Source organism: Phocoena phocoena, chromosome 20 (genome assembly GCF_963924675.1).
Source record: "Phocoena phocoena chromosome 20, mPhoPho1.1, whole genome shotgun sequence".
Classification (NCBI taxonomy): Eukaryota; Metazoa; Chordata; class Mammalia; order Artiodactyla; family Phocoenidae; genus Phocoena; species Phocoena phocoena.
Window position 1 is genome coordinate 2,301,403 of NC_089238.1, and position 20,703 is coordinate 2,322,105.

General features: G+C 43.4%; 3 protein-coding genes across 3 annotated transcripts; 2 read left to right on the forward strand and 1 right to left on the reverse strand.

Annotated features, from left to right (window-relative positions):
* Positions 1-575: 575 nt before the first annotated feature.
* On the forward strand, positions 576-7,482 carry ZIM2 (zinc finger imprinted 2). Its single transcript, XM_065899045.1, has 6 exons — positions 576-954; positions 2,562-2,665; positions 3,310-3,357; positions 4,625-4,751; positions 4,936-5,028; positions 6,500-7,482. Exons 1-6 carry the CDS (start codon positions 576-578, stop codon positions 7,480-7,482), a joined length of 1,734 nt encoding a protein of 577 aa, XP_065755117.1.
* An 8,422-nt stretch (positions 7,483-15,904) lies between these two features.
* Positions 15,905-16,871, reverse strand: LOC136140901 (olfactory receptor 5AR1-like). Its single transcript, XM_065899046.1, is given in 4 exon segments — positions 15,905-16,356; positions 16,359-16,468; positions 16,470-16,520; positions 16,522-16,871. Coding segments are annotated over 4 exon segments (963 nt in total).
* Positions 16,872-17,522: 651 nt separating this feature from the next.
* LOC136140902 (olfactory receptor 6Z7-like) lies at positions 17,523-18,490 on the forward strand. Its single transcript, XM_065899047.1, is given in 2 exon segments — positions 17,523-18,380; positions 18,383-18,490. Coding segments are annotated over 2 exon segments (966 nt in total).
* The last annotated feature ends 2,213 nt before the right edge of the window (positions 18,491-20,703 follow it).

A 20,703-nucleotide genomic window follows, 5' to 3' on the forward strand; every position in this document is an offset into this window, starting at 1 on the left:
CAGGCTCCGGACGTGCAGGCTCAGCGGCCATGGCTCACGGGCCTAGCTGCTCCACAGCATGTGGGATCTTCCCGGACCGGGGCACAAACCCGTGTCCCCTGCATTGGCAGGCGGACTCTCAACCACTGCGCCACCAGGGAAGCCCCAAATTCACTTTTTTAAGTGACATTCTTCTGTGATTCATCAGTTAGTTCAGTTCATTGTGGTTTGGGGTTCAAGCCTCTTTTCCCTTCACTGCCATTTCTGAAATTTTTCTAGCCTGTGCCTGTGGATCTTCTAGACCTGGTACTGTGACTGAGGCAGCATCCTGTCTGTAGATGTGCAAATCTATGTGAATGTTCATTTAGACATTTGTGTGAAAAGAGCTAACTTCCTTTGCTTCAAATAACCTCTGCTGTCCAGTCCTAACTGTGGAAGCCATTTGTGAGTCTCTCTGTGTAATTTCTGGAGGTCCTGAGGTTTCTGAATCCTTTCTTCATCTGGTACAACTCTGCACACCATCTTCCACAGCAGTGTGTTCTGAAACAGCCTGCCTTTTAGAGTATTTCCATCCTTTGAAGGGCCAAGCTGTAAAGATGCTGCACATGAGAGAGGTTTTGCATATCTCGAGGAATCCCCAGCTCATTCATCTACACGATCAAGAAAAAAATCCAGAAACCATCTGCATAAGAAACCTAGGGGCTCTGAAAGTTTCTCCCCAAAAGTTTAGGCATTTTCAATACCTGTCAGTGACTGGGCCTCACCAAGCTGTGAGCCAAATCCAGGAGCTCTGCTGGCAATGGCTGCAGCCAGAGACCCACACCAAGGAGCAGATGATAGAGCAACTGGTGCTGGAGCAGTTTCTGAATACTCTGCCAGAGGAGGTTCAGACATGGATGAGGTCAAAACAGCCCAAGAGCAGCAAGGAAGCAGGAAACCTGGTGGCAAACTTGATCCAAGCGTGTGCGGAGAGAGGCGAGAGAGGAAAGAAGCAACTGGCTGTTTGCATTTATTGAACATTTGCTGTATACCTGGCATGTAATAGGGAGCTTAATAAAGATTTGTTGAATGACTGAACAAATGAATTTTATAATCCAGTCTAATCTGCCTAATCTTGTGTGAAATGGAAGAAATTAGGGGTTTGGCTTTTGCTTATTTATTATTTCTCTAGGAGTACTCTTCCCTCCAGCTTTGTTCCCCCTCCCCTCCACATTTCTTATTAAGCCTGAACTTTAGTATCAACACAAAAGACCACACAGCCAAAAATAAAAAAGAGGGCATAAAATGTGGGAGATATGAGGCCTGGAAATTTAACTTCTGTTAAAATTTGACTTGTCTCTTAGAAACTCAAGTTACTAGATTGGAACTAAGGGCATTTCAATAATAAGAGAAGAAAGCTGTTCACTCCTAATAGTCCTTTGAATAAAATTGATACTAAAAACAAAGTATTGTTTGGGTGTATATAGAGAGAGACAAGGAGAGAAAGACAAGGGAACAAGACCTGGGTGTGGACCAGTGGGATGGGTTAATTACATTTAAAAGTATAAACAAATTTGAAATAAACATGAGGGTCATGCATGGCTGAATACTGATGTATCATGAATTAAGGATTCTGATCAGTCCTGTGCACCTGCATTCCTTAAAAGAATTTTGAAGATGTTAATAGTGAACATGTTGGACACGTAAAATGTACTACATTCTAGGTATTTTATAATATTCATTTACTTCTCTTAATAGCCCTTGAAATAGGTATTACCCTCCTTCCATAAATGAGGAGACAGAGGCACAAAAACGTTGAATGACTGGCCCCTGATCCCACGGTTAGTAATTGGCAGTCAGGATTCAGCTGGGAGGCTGGCACCAGCGTCTGTGCTCTTAATCACGGTGTTACACTGCCTCCAGTGGACATGTGGGATATTGTCCCACGTTGGTTTTAAACTTGGCCAAAGGCGCAGCCTTTGATGGAGCTGGAATTCAGGGGAAAGGAAAGAGCTCTTTAGGATATGAGAAAAAAGTTACAGATTAATGAAAGATACACTTAGAAAGAGACTGCAGGCAAGGAAGGCCTTCAAGGTTCAAGTTTCTGTAGGGAAGGTGGTGGTTGTATTCTAGATCAGTGAGTGAAAAAGATGTAGGGAAAGCTTAGTGATAAGAGTTGCCATTTTAAAAAAATGCATGCTGTGTGCTTTACATATGTAATGTTTAATCCTTACAGGAACCCTTAGAAGTAGAGGTCTTATCATTTTCATGTTACAACTGGGAAACTGAGGTTCCCTGGTAACTGAATGGACGGTGAGGCTAGGACCACTGATATAAATAAAGAGGAACTCCTGCTTTATTTGGAAGGTACTGAGAAGCAATGGAAGAGTTTAGAGGTGGAAGATAACCAGAACTCTTTTCTGGAACTTGCCATATTGAGCTGAGAAATGATTTCTGTGTTCCTTCTCTTGTCATAGGAAGTCCAGGACTGCTGCTCTGTCTCGTGGCAGGACAGGATGGCGTGGGGGTGGTAGGCTACTCTCTGTGCCTATGGGTGCTGCCTGACTGGACTCAATTCCATGGTCATTTCTGCTCCCTTCTAGGTTTCCCTGCTCGGGACTCTGTCCTTGCAGAAAAGAGAAACACCGAAGAACAACAAAAGAAGGGCACAACGATGTTTGACAGTATACCATCTGCTAGGTCTCAGGTGAGTCGGGCTTTCTTCTGATTTAGTTCTTCGATATGGGGACCTCCCCTTCCTGACTGCAGACATTCCCCGTCTAATTAAACCACATCCTCATTTCCTCAAAGTCTTTATATAAACATTACCTAACTGAGCCTCTTCCTGGCTTTTGTATAAAAAAATGTTCTTCTGACCCTTTGTATTCCCCTTCCCTGCTTTATTTTTCTCTGTCACACTTATCACCACCCCACATACTGTATCTTTAACGTTGTTCCTCTTTTCCTGTCTTTTGAATTAATTTTTCATTGTTTAGTATTCCATTTTATCTCCACTTTTGGCTTAGTCAAAACCACCCTCATGTGGTTTGTACTATTATTATGCTCCTTTTTATATATGAAATAAATGGCAGCTATTACAGGGACATGATACTGTTGTGAGGTGTTTTTTTTTTTTTATTTGCTCAATGTTCTTGTTAAATCACATTTTGAAACCAGAAGAAATTAATATGCTGCACTTCCTTTAGAACCAGAAAAGAATTCATGGGAGGGAGGTGACGATTAGGAAAAAAATTGTCTAAAAATGCTCCTTGAGGGAGAGATGGGGGGATAAAAGTTGAGAAACACTGTCCTAGATGATCTGTTCCTGAGAGTAGCCCTCTGTCCTTACAGTGTCCATGTCAAGGATCCCAAGTGAAGATGCCCACAGGGACTACTGAGGTAATATAAACGAATACCGTATGTAAGTGGGTGGATTATGACAAACTTGGGGGGGCACCTGCCCCATCTAAGGCGAAGCTATGACTCGGCTTCAGCTGATGGCACCGTGTAAGAATGTGGGTCCAGATCCCCAGATCTCCTGATTTTTCTTAAAGAGAAGCCAAAAATCCAGTTAATAATTTGAAATATACAAATTTTTTGGTGTTGGAAGCTAATATGAATTTTGAAGAAAGAATTTAAAAAAACACATGTGAGCCAAATAAATCCCTCTATAGGAGCTGGGCAGCCAGTACACGCCCTCTAGTTTAAGTCATATGTTCATTGATCTGCATAATGTTTCCATAAAAACACAAAAGATGTATATTAGTAAAATGGGTATCATAGTCTTATGTAGTCTTCTAATATCTGCTTTTTAAATTCACCCTTCGGTTACCAAAATTGTTGCATGTAACTGTAGTTAATTAGTTTGTATTGTTGGAATACTATTCCATGGTATGACTATACCATAATATATTTATTTCTTCTACTATAAATGAATGTTTGGGTTTTTTCCATATTTTGGATGTTAAAAGACAGATGTTATGAACATATCTATCTCCAAGTACACATGAGCAAATATACCTAGGAACAGAATTTCTGAGTCCAAAGTGGTTTACTAATTTACATTCCCCTTAGCATCTTATAAGAGGCCCCAAGGGTCCACATTTAAGACAATATTTTGTATTGTCAGACTTCTTAATTTTTGTCAGTTGAATGGGTATAAAATCATACTTTGTCATTTTGAAATGTATTTTCTTATTTATTAATAAGATCGAATATCTCTTCATATTTATGTTTTATGGATGAGTCACTGAGGCTTAACCTATCCATTCTCATAAAGCTTGTTAGAAAGAACCAGACCCAGAACCTAAACCCAACTGTCTCTGATTCCTGAGGTTGAGGTATACTGCTCAGCTTTTAATTATTTGCATTTTTTCTTTCTTTATAAAGTGACTTAAAAGGATTTTTCTCCTGCAACCCAAATCTGTCAAAATTAGCAGCAGGAACTATCTCAGAAATGTTCTCACTTCTTTCAGACTATAAGACAAAGAAAGGTATCTTTCTAAGTCCCTAGAAATAATCTAATTGGATTAGAACACTTGGATTAGAAGGTTTCTGCTGGTCTGAACATCTGCTTCATGGTCAGTCCTCTCTCATCAGGCACCTTTCCCCCTCCTTGGGATAATTCCTAGATTTCAATCATTTAGGAGTGTGTCTGGTATTTTAGGGGCTGGTGACTTTCAAGGATGTGGCTGTGGACTTCAGTCCAGAGGAATTAACCTACCTTACTGCTGCTCAGAGGAAACTCTACCGGGAATTGATGCTGGAAAATTATAGGAACCTGGTCTCCCTAGGTAAGCTGTGATGACCAAAATTGTCTCCAGACATTGCCATAGGCAAAATCATTGGAAACAGGCTTTATTTTTCTTCGTTTAAATTTGCATTTTCCTTATTATCTCACCGTCTTTATAACCCAGGTTGGGAGTTCCTGTGGGTACAGGACAGAACTCCCAAGTTATGAGTCTCCTTCTTCAACAGGGTACCAGTTCCCTAAACCTGACATTATCTCAAGGCTGGAAGCGGAGGAGTCATGTGCAGTGGAGGAGGACAGCAGTACAATGATATGTCAAGGTGAGTAGTGAGACAGGAATCGTGGGAAGACAACCCCGGTCAGCCAGGAGGGGCCTGGGAGCTGTTCCCCAAAGCCCTCTCAGCTCAGGGCGAAGGTTGGTAAGTGCTCTCACCTCAGGGGTTCATGCCACTTCCCCACATCACGTGCACTCAGTACTTCTTTCATCTCCTCTCTGAAGCTCATCTCTTCCTGCAGCATGAGTTCCTCTCCTGCGCAGCTCCAGGGAGGCCAGTTTCCCTTTTTTCTAGTGTTCCAACATAAATGAATGCATTCATTCATGCCTTTCCTCTGGCAGCTAGAAATCAGAGGTCTTTCCTCTTTAACTGAGACAAGCAAAAAACCTTGGCGTGATACCACTCCTTTTTCCAGCCCCACTCAGGGGGTTGCCTTTATAAAGCACAAACTTTTGACCAGCTTCTTACCACCCTCAAAAGAAAATCCAAACTTTTAGCAAAACATTTAAATCCATCCCAATCTGGCCTAAAATTCACATCCCACCCTCATCTCTCTCAGATATTCCAAGTAGAAACCTGTGTTGCTGGCTCCCCAGGACTGTGTACTTTCACAGTTCAGTGTCTTTGCTCAGAATGTTTTATAAGCTTGCCACCTGCTTCACTGCTTACTGAGCCCTAATGCCATCCCCTCCGTTGAGTTTTTCCTGTTCCTAAATGGAATCAACCCCCACCCCCATCTCTTCTCCTGTAGTCATTTATAGCTTGATTGGGGTCCTTTTTACAGACTTATGACCATCTGGTTGGATAATGCTTTGCTCAAAATAGACATTTAATAAATGGTGAATTGAAGGGAATGGGGTAAGATTAGAGATTGGGAGCCAAGAAAAGAGTTCGAGTCCTTTTGCTTTATTCGGAGCAAGAGGTTGTTAACCTGTTTACTCCAGCGTTTCCCTAATGGTCCTGTAGAACTATGGTAATAGGCGTTCTTTAAAAAAAAAAAAAAAAGTGTTCATGATGAGATCAGTTAGAGAAATGCTGCATACTATATTTCCCCTCTTCGGAATTTGAGATGCCAGTTAAAGGTTCTGAAGAGTCCTACAGGATTGAAAGCTGCTTGACTTGGATCCTATGGTATCTCCCAAATTGACTTGACAGTGGGATCCCTTTATCGCCACAGCTATTAGTTGCTTGGAATAGTAGTAATTTGCCAAGCATGGTCTGGATGCAGACAAACCCCAGTCCCAGCTCTTTCTCTGGTTTCCTCCTTGTTCTCCTGTCTGTGTCTCTGGCATCTTTGTCAACGTTCAGTCCTCCTGGATGGTCTCTTTTCTGCCTCATCCTCACCCTTCCTTGCTTACTGTCCTTTCCATCCTCCCATCCTCTCCTTAGGTTCCCAGAAAACTCTCAAACCTCTTTAAGAACTGTTCTGCTATGTTTGGTCTCTTTCTTCTGTTTCTACTACAATGATGTGTCTCTCTGAGTAAAAATAGTAGAGGAACTTTTACATTGCTTTTAGATTGGGAGAAAAAACCTGAAACCAAAGATCTAACTCCAGAGCAAAGCCTGCCTATAGAAAAATCATCCTCAGGGGCAGGAAGACAGGATTTGGACGTAGGTAACTTCTGGTGTGTGTGTGCAGAAGAGTCTTCTCCCGATGATCCATTGGGTTTGCACCAGGTCAAACAGGAGAAACCTTTGAGTCCGGTAAAAATGAATGACCCCAAGACCCTTCCTCAGGAAAGAAGCCATGACCATGATCAATTTGAGAGATGCTTAGATCTTACTAAACAGTCAGAGGGTCTTCTAGGAAAGGATCCCCAGGAACGCACTCCTCCTGGAATTTGCACCAGTCCCCAGCCGGTAGACAGCAGGCCTTTCGTCCAAGAGAACAAACACAACAGATGTGAATTTTGTGAAAGAAGCTTTAGTACCCAGTTGGCCCGTGAGAGACACGAGCAGATCCATACAGGGAAGAAACCCTTTGAATGTAAACAGTGTGGAGAAGCCTTCTACTTCATGCCACACCTCAGCAGACATCAGAAGACTCATTCACGTGAGAAGTCCCCTGGGTGCAATGAAGGTGGAAAGTCTTTCACTCAGCGTGCAAATATCAATGGCTGCATAAGAATTCATAGTCAGGAGGACTACTATGAATGTTTCCAGTGTGGCAAAGCTTTTATCCAGGATGTGCATCTTTTTCAACATCTCAAAGCCCATGAGGCAGCAAAAGCCCTTCCACCCACGTTGCCCCGAAACAAGACACATTTAATTCGATATCAGCGGAAACATAACCATGTCGTAGAGAGAGCCTGTCAGTGTTGTGACTGTGGCAGAGTCTTCATTTGGACTTCACATCTCATTCAGCACTACAGAATTCATGCTCAAGAGAGGCCTTACCAGTGTCAGCTGTGTGGGAAGTGTTTCAGCTTACCCTCCTGCCTCACTCAACATTATCAACTCCATTCTCAAAAGAAACCAGTTGAGCGCAGTTACTGTTGAAAAACCTTGACTCAGAACATTCTCAACACTTTTGACCTTCCCCTGGAGAGAAACCCTTTGAGTGCTCTGAATATGAGAAGGTCTTCCACCAGCCCTCACACCTTGTTAACAACTTGAAAATTCTTCGTGGTGTGGTCAGAAAACAGAGAACGGTTGCAAGAGGTTAGAACAATCTTTTTGCAAAGGGAGAGTCAGCACATGTGTCACCCAGGCAAAAAACCTTACAAAGAATATTTTTGTTGCATAGGAAAGAAGCTAATAGATTTTGCCCTTCTTTGGTGTTATCCATAGAATGGAGAACCTTGATTTTGACATCCTGACAAAAAACTTGCAACTGGTAGTTGGGCTCCAGACAGGAACTCTGTTGCCTAAATCACTACAGAAGTGTTTACATACAGTATCTTTACCACATGGGATGTATCAGCAGAGGGCATGGTAAAAAGATTTTTGAGGTGTACCTATGTTGATTCATCCACAAAGCTGAAGTAATTGGTAATATGTTTACACAGTACTTGTTGATTTACAAAACATTGCCAAATATATTATTTGATCTTTTAAGGAATGCTGCATTGTACCTAGTATGAGGATATTTATTTCATTTTTACAGGTATAGCAAACTTGAAACTCCAAGTTGTCATTTGATTTAACCTGGGTTGTAAGTGATGGGGTAAGAACTGAACCCCAGTGTGGTTTGGTTAGGTTTGGCTTTTGAGATTCCATGAGATATTTATTTTATATCTTGATGCTCAACCCAGGTTTGTTTTATTCCTGCCATACCCCTCTGAAGAATAGGTACAGTACTATACTGACTGCAGCTGTCTTCCTTTTTAGTAATCCCAACGTTATTTCACATTAAATCAGATGGGGACACTTGTAGTATAAGGGGTTCAGAAAGCTTTTGTTTTTGCGGTACGCGGGCCTCTCACTGCCGTGGCCTCTCCCGCTGCGGAGCACAGGCTCCGGACGTGCAGGCTCAGCGGCCATGGCTCACGGGCCCAGCCGCTCCGCGGCATGTGGGATCTTCCCGGACTGGGGCACAAACCCGTGTCCCCTGCATCGGCAGGCGGACTCCCAACCACTGCGCCACCAGGGAAGCCCCTGATATCTTTTTTAAACCTAGAAAATCTAACCTTCTCTAAACATTAGTATTTTTTTCCTGCAGTTTTTATTATTTGTAAAATATACTTTAACTATTATTGAATTTACTTTGATGTATTATGTAAAGAAAAAAATTATCCCCCATTGTTAATTGCCCCAACATCAATTTTAGTAAGTGATACATAGTCATAATATTTTATTTTATAATACAGTTCTGTATCTGGATCATCCACTTTGTTTCATTGTTTTGTCACCCTATTATATCATAGATCTGTATTCTTTTTAACTTTTATAGCCTCATGTGAGTTTTCTATCACTGTGCCTTTAAGAAGTTTATTTATGTATGTTATATTTATATGAGAAAAATGAATTTTATTACTCTTCCAGATGAAAAGTTGTTTAACAATTAAAAACAGCCTTTTGATGATTATTGAAGTGAATTTATAAATGAATTAGGAAGAATTAACATTGTTACATTTAAACTTAGCATCCAGGAATATGATATTGTTCTTTTATGTACTCAAGCATTTTTATCAGCCAGCAAAGTAAGTTCCCCTTAGTTATTCCTACATACTGTTGCAGTTGTAGGTTTCTTTGTGTAGGGTTTTTCTTTTTTTTTGTTATAATTCTCAAAAATCCAGCATCCCAGAAATGAGGTTACTTCACTGTTGTCCCACTACATGCATTCAAGCTAGACAAACCCTACACTTCCAGCAGTTGGGGGCCACAGATGCTCTTAAAGGAAAATGCAGAGAAGCATAGCAGTAAGTATGTGCATACACACACAAACACACACACACACACACACACACACACACACGAATACCACCACCTCAGAAGGGTCAGCCATACACCCACCTGGGCCCAAGCTTTGAATCTCCTACCACTCTGGGTCTAGGGCTGGTGCCCAGACCATCTGATAGTCAGGTCTCCTCCAGGTGAGACCCTCCTGAAGGAGGGATGAAGTACAGGTACATTGCCATGGTACCCAACCCACTTCAGCCTTTCAGGTGAAGAGACCCATTTGGATTCGTTAACTATAGGTGTGTGGGTTTTGTTTTTTGTGCTTTGTTTTGGGTTGGGTTTTTTTGGGTTGTTGTTTGTTTGTTTTTTGGCTGCACTACGCAGCTTGCAGGATCTTCGTTCCCTGACTAGGGATCGAATCCACTCCCCGTGAAGTGGAAGCACGGAATCCTAACCACTGGACTGCCAGGGAAGTCCCTCCCCATAATTTCTCTTTTTAATATGGTATAAGATATGTGTTTAATAAACCCAAAATCTTTAGTGTTTCTCTAAAGACGACAAAGTATGTAAATTTAGACATGTTTAGCAATGAATGTTTCAGTATTTTTATCTTAACTGAAAATGATCTGGATGTTCAGTGAATTCCCATCATTTAATTTAATTTAGGAAAACTCTAAAGTTTCAAGTTATCAAACATCTGGAGAAATTAATTTTAGGTAGACATACCATAAAACAATCATTTTTAAAGAATTCATGTAAAAATTTTAATCCCATTGATCTCTATTTCATTACCTATGAAAATATCATCATACCAAGTTAATTTTCTTGCTGACAAATTTTGTGACAAAGATAACATGAACTTACTTTTAGTAAACCTAGGAACAATTAAAGAATTAATACTTAATGCTGATGACCCTAAAGGCATGTCTATATTAATCAAAGCAACAACTTAGGCTTGTTTTCATTTATTAAAGAGTAATTCTATATCACATGATCCTTTAAACATTTGGATTACTTTTTTGTTACATTTAAAATATTAATTTGTAAGTGCTTACTTTTAAGTCAATAGAGCTCTTTTACAAATTCATATTGATAATATCATCTGTAGGTAGAAACAGATCACATTTATAACATACACAAACATACATACATCCAGATAGACACAGAGATCTCATAGTTTTCCTGCTTTAGTTTTAAAAGTCCATTTTTTTTAAGGTCTTAGTTTCTACTAATTAAGCCAAGGCTGTAGTCTCAGGCAGCATGGGCTGTGTTTGCATTTCAAGGACATGATAAGAGTTACAACTTCAAGCCTTTTCCTAGGAGTACTTTTGTCTCTGAGGGTCAGAATTTTGAAAAGATGTTTTATCAAGCCAGCTGTGTTTAACTGTGCATGCAAAATTAGTTTTGGAATGTCAAAAAAAATTTCATCTTGGCCAATTTAGGGTTAGGTAAATATCTGTAAGTATTGGCTCCGTACCAGTTGCAGAAGCCAGCCGGAGCTCCAGTGGGTGGCTGCCTGTCCAGGAGCTGGGAGGCTTTAGAAGCACAATCTCCTGCTTTCTTTTAGTTTCATTTTACTATAAAGTGCAAATCTAAATTTAAATTTCCAATTTTAAGCCACATTTAAAAAATCAGCCAACCCAGTTCACTGCAAAATTCCTTCCAGGCCTTCTTGCCTGGACCTTCCCCCAGGTCCTCTGCCTAGGACACCTACTGGCACCCTCTTAAGACTCCAAGTCTTAAGATAACAGCTCAAATAAAAGTCGTGGACCATCACTTAATATAAGGAGACCCGGGTATCAGGAAAAACTCACCAAATCACCTGAAGGGTGCTGTGAAGCCAGAGGGGCTCAAGGGGCCCATGCTTGTTATAAGCGTGGTCTAAAGTAGACTCCAGGTGACCTCAGGTGGGTTCTTCTGATATCCTGCTAACTACACCAAAGCAATGTTAATGAAAATAATAATCTGTAGAAGAATAGAAAAGAGTTTTATTTATTATAGAAAAGAGTTTTTATTTTTATAAGCCAAACTGAGGGCTAACCTGAAAGCCATCTTCCCGGATTACTCTTGAGAAGCTGCTCCAGTTTTCAGCAGCTTTATATATTGTCAGAACAAAGAACATTAAACAAGTCAGGGTTATATTTCTTCAACGTTAAAAAAAAAAAAAACAGATCAGCACATACACAGCGAGTCAGTATGGCCTTGGCACCTGGGAAGGGAGTCTTTATCATTAAAGGAGGAAAAGGAAGAGAGGCACTTAATCTTTATTTTTAACATGGACATTCTTTACTTCTGGTCAGTGTGCCCTTAAATAATTAAAGCAGATGTACAACGTATATACGACAGGCCACAAACAGGCTATTTTAAGTAGCATAACATTCAAGTTAACTCAGGTATAAGCCTGAATGGCTTCCCTGTATCTCAACGTGTGAACATTTCTTTTATCAACAGCCACCACAGGGCCCTGCATACCAGTGGACAGCCACCCTGGGATTTCCCCTGCAACATTCAGGATCACCCCTGAAACCTTTGGGCCCCACATGTGAGCGGACAGCCCCCACAACTTTCCATTTCCCATCCTGTATTTCCCGACATCTTGGTGCTCACAGGAGTTTCCTCGGTCTGCTGGCTGGCTCTGCCAGTTGTTGGGCTGCACCCCACAGGCCTCAAGGCCTGAACTTGCCCGGCCTCAAGACCGAAGAAAGAGCCCGGAGTCAGCAACAGAGACATCAATGGTTTAATGGGTTGGGGCGCTTACACGTCTGAAGCAACACCGCACCGTGTGTGGCAGACGGCGGGCAGGATATGGCGTCTTCACAACGTGGCGAGGAAGGGGAGATTGCCAGTTATGGGGGAATTAACATCAGGTGGGCTCATTGGTTACCAGGGAAACCAGCAGAGGAGCACGACCCTCACGGCCCGTTTGATAAGAGCAATCATCAGCTGGGGCTTGGGGCAAGTGTAGGAAAGTGAGTCATGTGTGTGAGTGTAGGTGATGCAGGCACTGGTCCAGCAGGGATGTAGAGAGCAAGAAAACGGCCACCTTGAGTGGCCTGACCATACAGTATGCCTTTTAGGATTCTGTCCTGATTCGTGGATGACAGTGCCACTAAGTGGGGTGAAAACTGGGGAAGATCCAGGTGTGGAGGATAAATGAAGAGCTCTGTGTAGATGTGTGAAGTCTGAAGTGCTTGCTACATGTCCATTCAATGTGATTCAACGATGGTCTATCCATTCACTAACCAATTGTTTATTGAGCTTCTATTATGTACAGGGAGAATCTGGTCTGGGTCAACTGTGTGCTGGAGCATGCTAGTACCAGCTCACAAGAGCTAATTGTTAAATATTCAAGAATGTTGCAAATCGGTCATTAAGCTATCAGTAGCTTGGCATTAGCTGTGGTGAGATTGTTTACACCATGGAAATTGACAAATGCTGTTTTTTTTTTCCAGAGAGTTGATTTATCAGCACCACAGTAAATAAGCCAAAGTAATGTCTGTGTTCATGCAACTTTCATTCTAGTGTCAGAGACAAATTTTAAACAAATGATTATAGAATAATTAAAATTGCAATGCGTATTTTGAAGAAATGAGAGTGATGAGAGTATAGGAGGAAAAATGGGCTAAGTTGGCCAGCAGGGGGTGATAAGGAAGTCATGCTTGAACTGTGATCTAAGGCTGAACAGCATGTTTTAACATGGATCAGGATGTGTTCTATTGATGAGGTGTCATGGTTTGATTGGCAGTATCTTTTTCTTCCTTAGTGGAACTTAAAATAATGGAGTATCTTTCAATGAATGGTGGTTTAGATTCACTAGCAGGTATTAATCTGATTCAGGAAGGGGTGTCTGAACTGGATTTGTGGGGCCCAAAGATTCCAGGCAGGTGTTGCAGAAATGACCATGGAGATAGGAAACCACCAAGGCTCAGGGATCCCAGCCCCCGGACCCCAGCTCACACCAGGGAAGCTCTGATTTTTGTGTTTTGCTGTTCTGCTTCATATTCGTTCAGAAAAATACACATTGAACACCAGTGTGTGCCAGACACTACGACACACAGGCGATACAGTACTGAGGAGACCAGAGCGCTGCCCTCATGGGGATTATATCTGAAGGAAGGGGATGGGGATTCGGGGCAGAGCAAACAAACTGAATAACTTAAGTAATTTCAGAAGGATGATAAATGCAATGGAGGTAACAAAACAGGATGCAGGCATGGTGAGTCACCTGGAGGAGATCTGCTTTGGATGGCAGGGCCACAGATGGTCGTTCGGATGAGGTGACCTTGTAACTGATAGGGAGTTGGCCACTCAGGGGTCTGGGGGTTACACCAAGCGCCTTGATGTTTTCTGCCTCAGACAGTATATCTCAGGTAATCGTGGGAGTGACACCCGTCACCTTTGCTGTATTCTGTTTGCTAAAGTTAAATCACAGTTTACTCCCACACAAGGGGAAGGGATTATTACCAGGATGGGACTCATTGGCATGTGCCTGCCAACCCCAGGAATCACCAAAGACTTGCCTGATCTGGCCGGCTGGTCACATGCCAATTTATGTCTCTCCCAGGGATTATGCATTTGATCAAGAGGTTCATGTTCTCAAGTAAAGGAGAGCTCTTCAACCCTCAAGGATATGTTGGTAGCACTGCAACCCTCTCCTAAAAACTCCCAAAGAAATGTCTCAACAAGGTAAGATTTTTTAAAGTCCTAGAGAAATACAATCCAATCTCTATCATAAAAAGCAGAACACCCCCCCCCCCGCAAAGTAGAACCCCAAATGGTTCTGGACCAAAAATATTGGATCCTTTCTCAACCCTCTGAACTTTGGGTAGATTGCCTATCCTATCTGAACTTCATCTTCCACATGTAAAATGAAGAGGATTTTATAAAGAGTGATAGAGATAATGTATAAAAGTACAGGTGGCCTGGGAAAAAAGGGAAGAATTGGAAGCATGACAATAGGTGGAATAAAAAATAGTGGCTTGGGGACCTCCCTGGTGGTGCAGTGGTTAAGAATCCGCCTGCCAATGCAGGGGACACTGGTTCGAGCCCTGGTCCGGGAAGATCCCACATGCTGTGGAGCAACTAAGCCCATGTGCCACAATGACTGAGCCTGCACTCTAGAGCCTGCGAGCCACAACTACTGAGCCTGCGTGCCACAGCTGCTGAAGCCTGTGCACCTAGAGCCCATGCTCCACAACGAGAGGCCACCGCAGTGAGAAGCCCACGCACCGCAACGAAGAGCAGCCCCCACTCGCCGCAACGAAGGCCCAATGCAGCCAAAAATAAAATAAATTATTTTTTAAAATGTTGGCTCATCAAGAGATCAGATGTGGAGGAGTGATTAAAAAATAGTAAATATTGTTCTCTCCATTTTTTTCTGGAGCTTTATCTGAGCACATGGTAACCCAGCTGGAGACATTTCCCAGCATCCCTTGCAGGTCAGAGTGGCCATGTGACTAAGCACTGGCCAATGGGATGTCAGCAGAAGTGATGGGTACAACTTCCAGGTCACATCTGAAAAGCACTCTCCTTGCCCTCTACTTCCTCTGTCTTCCTTCCTGCAGCTGGACTGTGAGTGAGTTGCTAGTAAGCCTTCTCCTACCATGTGGATAAGGAGACTGTATGGGATGGTACAGCAATGAGATGGGAGGAACCTGGTCTCAGGATGACTTTGTGGTGTAGAGGCACCCATGTTTACAGGAAAGAGAAAAAAAAAACCTTCTGTATTATTTAAGCCACTGTTGTTTGGTCTGTTAAAGCAGCTGAACCCAAAACCCAACCAATACAGTGCTATCAGGTAAACATTAGAGAAAGAAAAATGTATCCCTGATGTTCTCTTAGGAAGGAGCCACATGAAGACCATGTCTCTGCAAGTACGATATGGACTGTTTTTCTTCCAGAATAGTTGCTTCTTCTGATGAACTCACTGACTTGCATTTCAGACAAATATTAGATGGAAAGTGTGTACCACTAAGCATTAGAATCGTTTTGAGCAGGTCAAGGTGTGATCACTTGTGGGAGGTCCATGGAAATGGATGAGCTGAGCAGAAAGTCCCCTAGTGGACTCACACTCCAGGATACAGGGTCATTGGTGGGCTTTGGGATGAAATGACCCCTTACCACAGTTGTCGTTCAGTACGCACAGGGGATTGGTTCCAGGACCCACCAGGATACCAGAATGGATGCTCAAGTCCCATAGTCTGCCCTCCATACCCACAGGTTCTGCATTCATGGGTTCGACCAACCAGGGATTGTAAACAGTACACGATCCACGGTTGGTTGAATCCGCAAATGTGGAGCCCGTGAATACTGAAAGTCAACTGTTTTTTAAATTTTTCTCTCCCTCTTTCTACCTTCCCCTGTGTATGTACAGTACCATTTGCCTAAATTAAATGCACCTGGGACACGTCTCCATTTTATCCAGCTGCCTATTGGGGCTTCCTGCATGAATCGGCATCAACGTTGTTGTCAACTTTTTGGGCCACCCAGTGTGTTCCTGGTGGTCTCTGGAGACATTAACACCTCCACTATGACCACAAGGAAAATCCTGTGAGGCTGGATTTCTGGGTCACTCCATGTCTTAAGGTGGCACCTTAAGATACAGCTTCCGCAGGGATCCCTTCATGTCCTTGTTCTTCAGGCTGTAGATAAGCGGATTTAGGGTGGGCATGAGGATGCAGTAGAAGACGGCAGCCAGGCACCCTTGCTGTGGGGAATATCGCGCAGTGGGCATGTAGGCAGAGCTGCCAGTGCCGTAAAACAGGAGGATGGTGGCCAGATGGGAGGAACACGTGGAGAAGGCCTTCCAGGGGCTGGCTGCTGAGCGGATCTGAACCCCCGTGGCCAAGATGCGCACATAGGACAGGACAGTGAGGCTGAAGCAGCTGATGATGACGCAACCGCTGGCTGCAAATCCCGCAGTGTCGTGGACACCTGTGTTGGCATAGGCTAGGCGCATGAGTGGTGGGATGTCACAGAAGTGGTCAATCACGTTGGGGCCGCAGAAGAGCAGGGAGAAGGTGTTGGTTAGGGGAGGGCAGAGAAGAGGAGCCCACTTCCCCAGGCCGCCGCCATGGAGACGCAGGTCCGGGGCCTCATGGCTGCCCCGTACACCAGGGGCCTGTAGGTGGCCAGACAATGGTCAAGCCATGGAGGTGATGAGAAAATGCTCTGCGGACTCGAGGCAGACAAAGGCAGAGTTGGGACATGTATGCATGGAGGGAAATCTGCCCCGAGCCCAGCAGGGTGGCCACCGGGGCCCAGGGCAGGGTGGTGGACACGGAGCAGATATCCACCAAGGAGAGGTGTTTGAGGAAGGAGTACATGGGCGTGTGCAGGCGGGCGTCCAGCGTCACGGCGGCGACGATGGAGATGTTCCCCAGAAACGCGGCCGGGTAAGCCAGAAGGAAGGCAGCAGCGCTGAGCAGCTGTATCTCAGGGACCGCTGAGAAACCCGGAGGAAGAAAACAGGCACTGCCTTGAGATTGGTCATGTTGTGTCTTCGGAAAAGCTCGCGAATGGCAGGGGATGCTCAAAAAGCAGTGCATGGGGCTTCCCTGGTGGCGCAGTGGTTAAGAATCAGCCTGCCAATGCAGGGGACGGGTTTGAGCCCTGGTCCGGGAAGATCCCACATGCTATGGAGCAATGAAGCCCGTGCGCCACGACTACTGAGCCTGTACTCTAGAGCCTGTGAGCCACAACTACTGAAGCCCACGCGCCTACAGCCGCTGCTCCACAACAAGAGAAGCCACCGCAAAGAGAAACCACCGCAAAGAGAAGCCCATGCACCACAACGAAGATCCAACACAGCCAAAAATAAATAAATTTATTTTTTAAAAAAGTAAAGGAATAATCATGACTCTCTCTATAAAGCACTTTCTCGTCTGTTGCTATGTTTAATATCCATAAGGACTAAGGACCTCCTGGGGATAGATTTCACCTCCATTTTACAGATAAGATAAAGGAGGCTCACAAAGGTTGGGTATCTTGTCAATGATCAGAGATGTAGTAAAGTGTTAAATTTTCCGTTTCCGGTTTTGCAATTTCCCAACTGCTCCTTGCTGGCGCTCAGAGCAAGAGTCAACCTACAGCAAAGTAGCATTGGCTCTAGGGGCCCTAACTGTATATGCTCTGCCCCTTTGATCAATTTATTTCTGCATGGATCATGGTCTCTACAAAGCTGTTTCTTTCTTACATAGATGGAGAGGTCTCTGGACTTGGGCAGTATGTCCAGAGTGCAAAAGTTTATCCTACTGGGTTTATCTGCCAGGCAAGGCATAAGGATTGTGCTGTTTGCCGTCTTCCTGACTCTCTACCTGCTGACCCACCTGGAGAAAACGCACATCATTTTCCTTGTCTGAAGTCATGGTGAGCTCTGAAAGCCCATGTACTTCTTCCTGGGCAACCTGAGCTGCCTGGAGATGTGCTACATGTCAGTGACCATGCCCAGCTTGCTCGTGGGGCTGAGGTCCGGTGCATGCCATGTGCCCCTCACAGCCTGCATAATTCAGCTTTTTTTATTCATATCTCTCATTGGCACCAAGTGCACCCTCCTAGCCTCCCTGGCCTATGACCACTATGTGGCCATCTGCCACCCACTACCCTACCTGCTGCTCACGAGGCCCCAGATATGCCTGGGTTTAGCTTTGTCCTCATGGCTTTGTGGGCTGTTGGTCTCGGTGGTCAAGATATCATGCATCGCCAGCCTGTCCTCCTGTGGCCCCAATGTCCTCAACCAATTTTTCTGTGATGTCTCCCCTCTGCTCAACCTGTCCTGCACCCACGTGACCCTGACGGAGCTGGTCGACTTCATCTCTGCCATCGTCATCTGCAGGATTCTGCTAGTTGCTCTGGCCTCATATGCGGCCATCAGGAGGGCTGTGCTCCAAATGCCTTCGGCTGCTGCCGGCAGCAACCCCTCCACCTGCGCCCCCAACCTGACTGTGGTGGACATCTGCTCAGTGGTTCTCTTCACGTATTCCCGCCCCAGCCGTGTCGAACCCACTGACCTCAACAAGTTGCTGTCTGTCATCTACACGGTGGCCACGCCCATGTGCTGCCTGATCTAGTCTACTGCCTGCGGAACAAGGAGGTCCACGCAGCGCTGCGGAGAACCCTCCCACAGCGCCGAGTCTATTCAGCGAGAACTGACATTTCCTGCTCCTGATTTTAACACTTTCGTGGCCAAAACACGTGCACAGCTTTCAAAGGCAAATAGAAATCTGGAGGAAAATATTTGCAACATAACGTATAAAGACTTCTTTAAATAAAGGAGAAAAATATGAAGACCTCCACCGAGAGAAAAACCAGAAGGAAAATGGTCATGAACATCAAGGCTATTGAAGGAAACATGTAAGTGGCTGATAACCTACAAAAAAGATGTGCACGCCCTCTAGTAATCCAAGAAATGGAAATTTACTCCTTGCCCACTGTAAAAAAAAGTATAATACAAAATTTAAGCACAAGAATTTTTATTACAACACTGTGAAATTTGGAATAAACATTATTTTATTGGAAATTTTTACAAATAACTCCAATGTCCACCAACCTGAAATTATTTAAATATGTTACATTATATACATAGTGTGAAATAACAGGCATTCATTAAAGAGATTAAACCAGACTTGCAGATACTGCCATGGAGAGACAGTAAGTTGTTTAGTTAAAAATGAAAGAAGCAGTATAAGAGTATGTCAAAGATTTGTAAAACAACAATAATAGACTAATTGCAGTAGTTATTTATGTTAATAACTAATAACCTAGAAAAGAATCTGAAAAGATATATATCAAAGAGTTATTAGCTATGTTTTTAGGCATGAGACCACAGGGGACTCATATTTTCTATTTTATACATTTGAATTTTTTGCAATAAACTTGTATTACCTTTATAATTGAATAAATATGCATTTTATAAGAGAAAACAGAAATTCAAAGAAAGACCTTCTATAGAATGACTTACTACCATACTAGCATATTTTTCATTTTTATTTTAAGTAATAAAAATTCGTGTTGGGGGACTTCCCTGGCGGTTCAGTGGTTAAGACTCCGTGCTTCCACTGAAGGGGGCACAAGTTCCATCCCTGGTCGGGGAACTAAGATCCCACATGCAGAGTGGTGCGGCCAAAAAGAAAAAAAATAAAATCGTGTTGACAGTGCCTCAAGGGAAATGAACATGTTCTAGTGTGTTTGGTGAGAGTATATGTTGGTACGTTTTAGAAGGGCAGTTTGCTAATAAATACAAAAAGCCTCGAGAATCTGAATGGCCTTGCATTCATCCATTCAACTTTGGGAATTTATCCTGGAGAAGAAAGTAAAAGATATGGGCAAAAGTTAACCTACAATGATACCCATTCCAAACTATTTGCAAAAAGACAAATAACCCAATAGTTCATCCAAAAAAAGGCAATAGAAATGGCCAATAAACTATGGAATAATATTCAATCTCCACCACAACTAAAGAAATGAAACTCAAAGTAATAAGATGCTCCCCCCTGGTAGTGGAGCATCTTTTAATTTGCTCAGAGCAAATTAAACAAAAAAAAAAATCCTTTGAGAGAACCCAGTGTTGGTTGGATGTGGGGCAATGTACCCTCTGAGACTACTGTGGGAATGCAGATTGAGGCAGTGTTTTTGGAAAACAATTGGCCAATATTTATCAAATTTTAAATTCACAATCACTTTGACACAGCTATTACCATTTTATCTTCATCTTCACTGATGTTTCCAGCTCTCTACCTTCCAGGCTCTTTATGCATGGGTGAGATCATGTGAGTGGTACTGGCCAATGAGTAATATGTCACTTCTAGACCAAATCATTTAATTCCTGGTGTGAGACCCTCCAGATCTCTCTTTTCTGTTTGGCATGGTGGCAAGCAAAGTTCAAGACTGGCCTTTTCCACCTGAATTCCGACCATGGTTAGCAGAACACCCTTTAAAATGGTCATAAAAATTCTCTATATGCAAATCTTACAGATACATTGCTAAGTGACAAAAGCAGGATGCCAAATATGGTCTGGGAAACGGGAGAGCTTGGTTCCAATTGTTTGGAAAAATTTGTGCCACCAAAAATTTTCATGTTTCGTCTTTCCTCAGAAATACTCCTCTTTTCAAAGCTCCACCTGGCCAGGTGTGGGAGCACTTTGAGTCTGTCCTCTTTGCCCATGGTTCTTCTCATCCCCAGGCTGCCATCCTTCCCAAGCCCTGAACCAATAATTGTGGTTGTTGGCCTGGGGTGGGGGAGGGGGGAGGTTGCAATGCTCTAGTTGGCCAGCAGGTGTTACATGCCCTCCCCTAGACCCAAGAGCCGCTGTGGCCAGTTCACTCAAGACATAAGGGCAGAGCGTGGGGTAGCGTTTCTCCCCCAGTGGGGTATGTGACTAA

Bases quoted from the DNA above. Each gene is read 5' to 3' on its own strand.
- ZIM2 (XM_065899045.1), top strand. From the start codon at position 576: ATGCTGCACATGAGAGAGGTTTTGCATATCTCGAGGAATCCCCAGCTC. The intron at 2,666-3,309 runs GTGAGTCGGGCT...CTGTCCTTACAG, and splicing joins TACCATCTGCTAGGTCTCAG to TGTCCATGTCAAGGATCCCA. The intron at 4,752-4,935 runs GTAAGCTGTGAT...CTTCTTCAACAG, and splicing joins TAGGAACCTGGTCTCCCTAG to GGTACCAGTTCCCTAAACCT.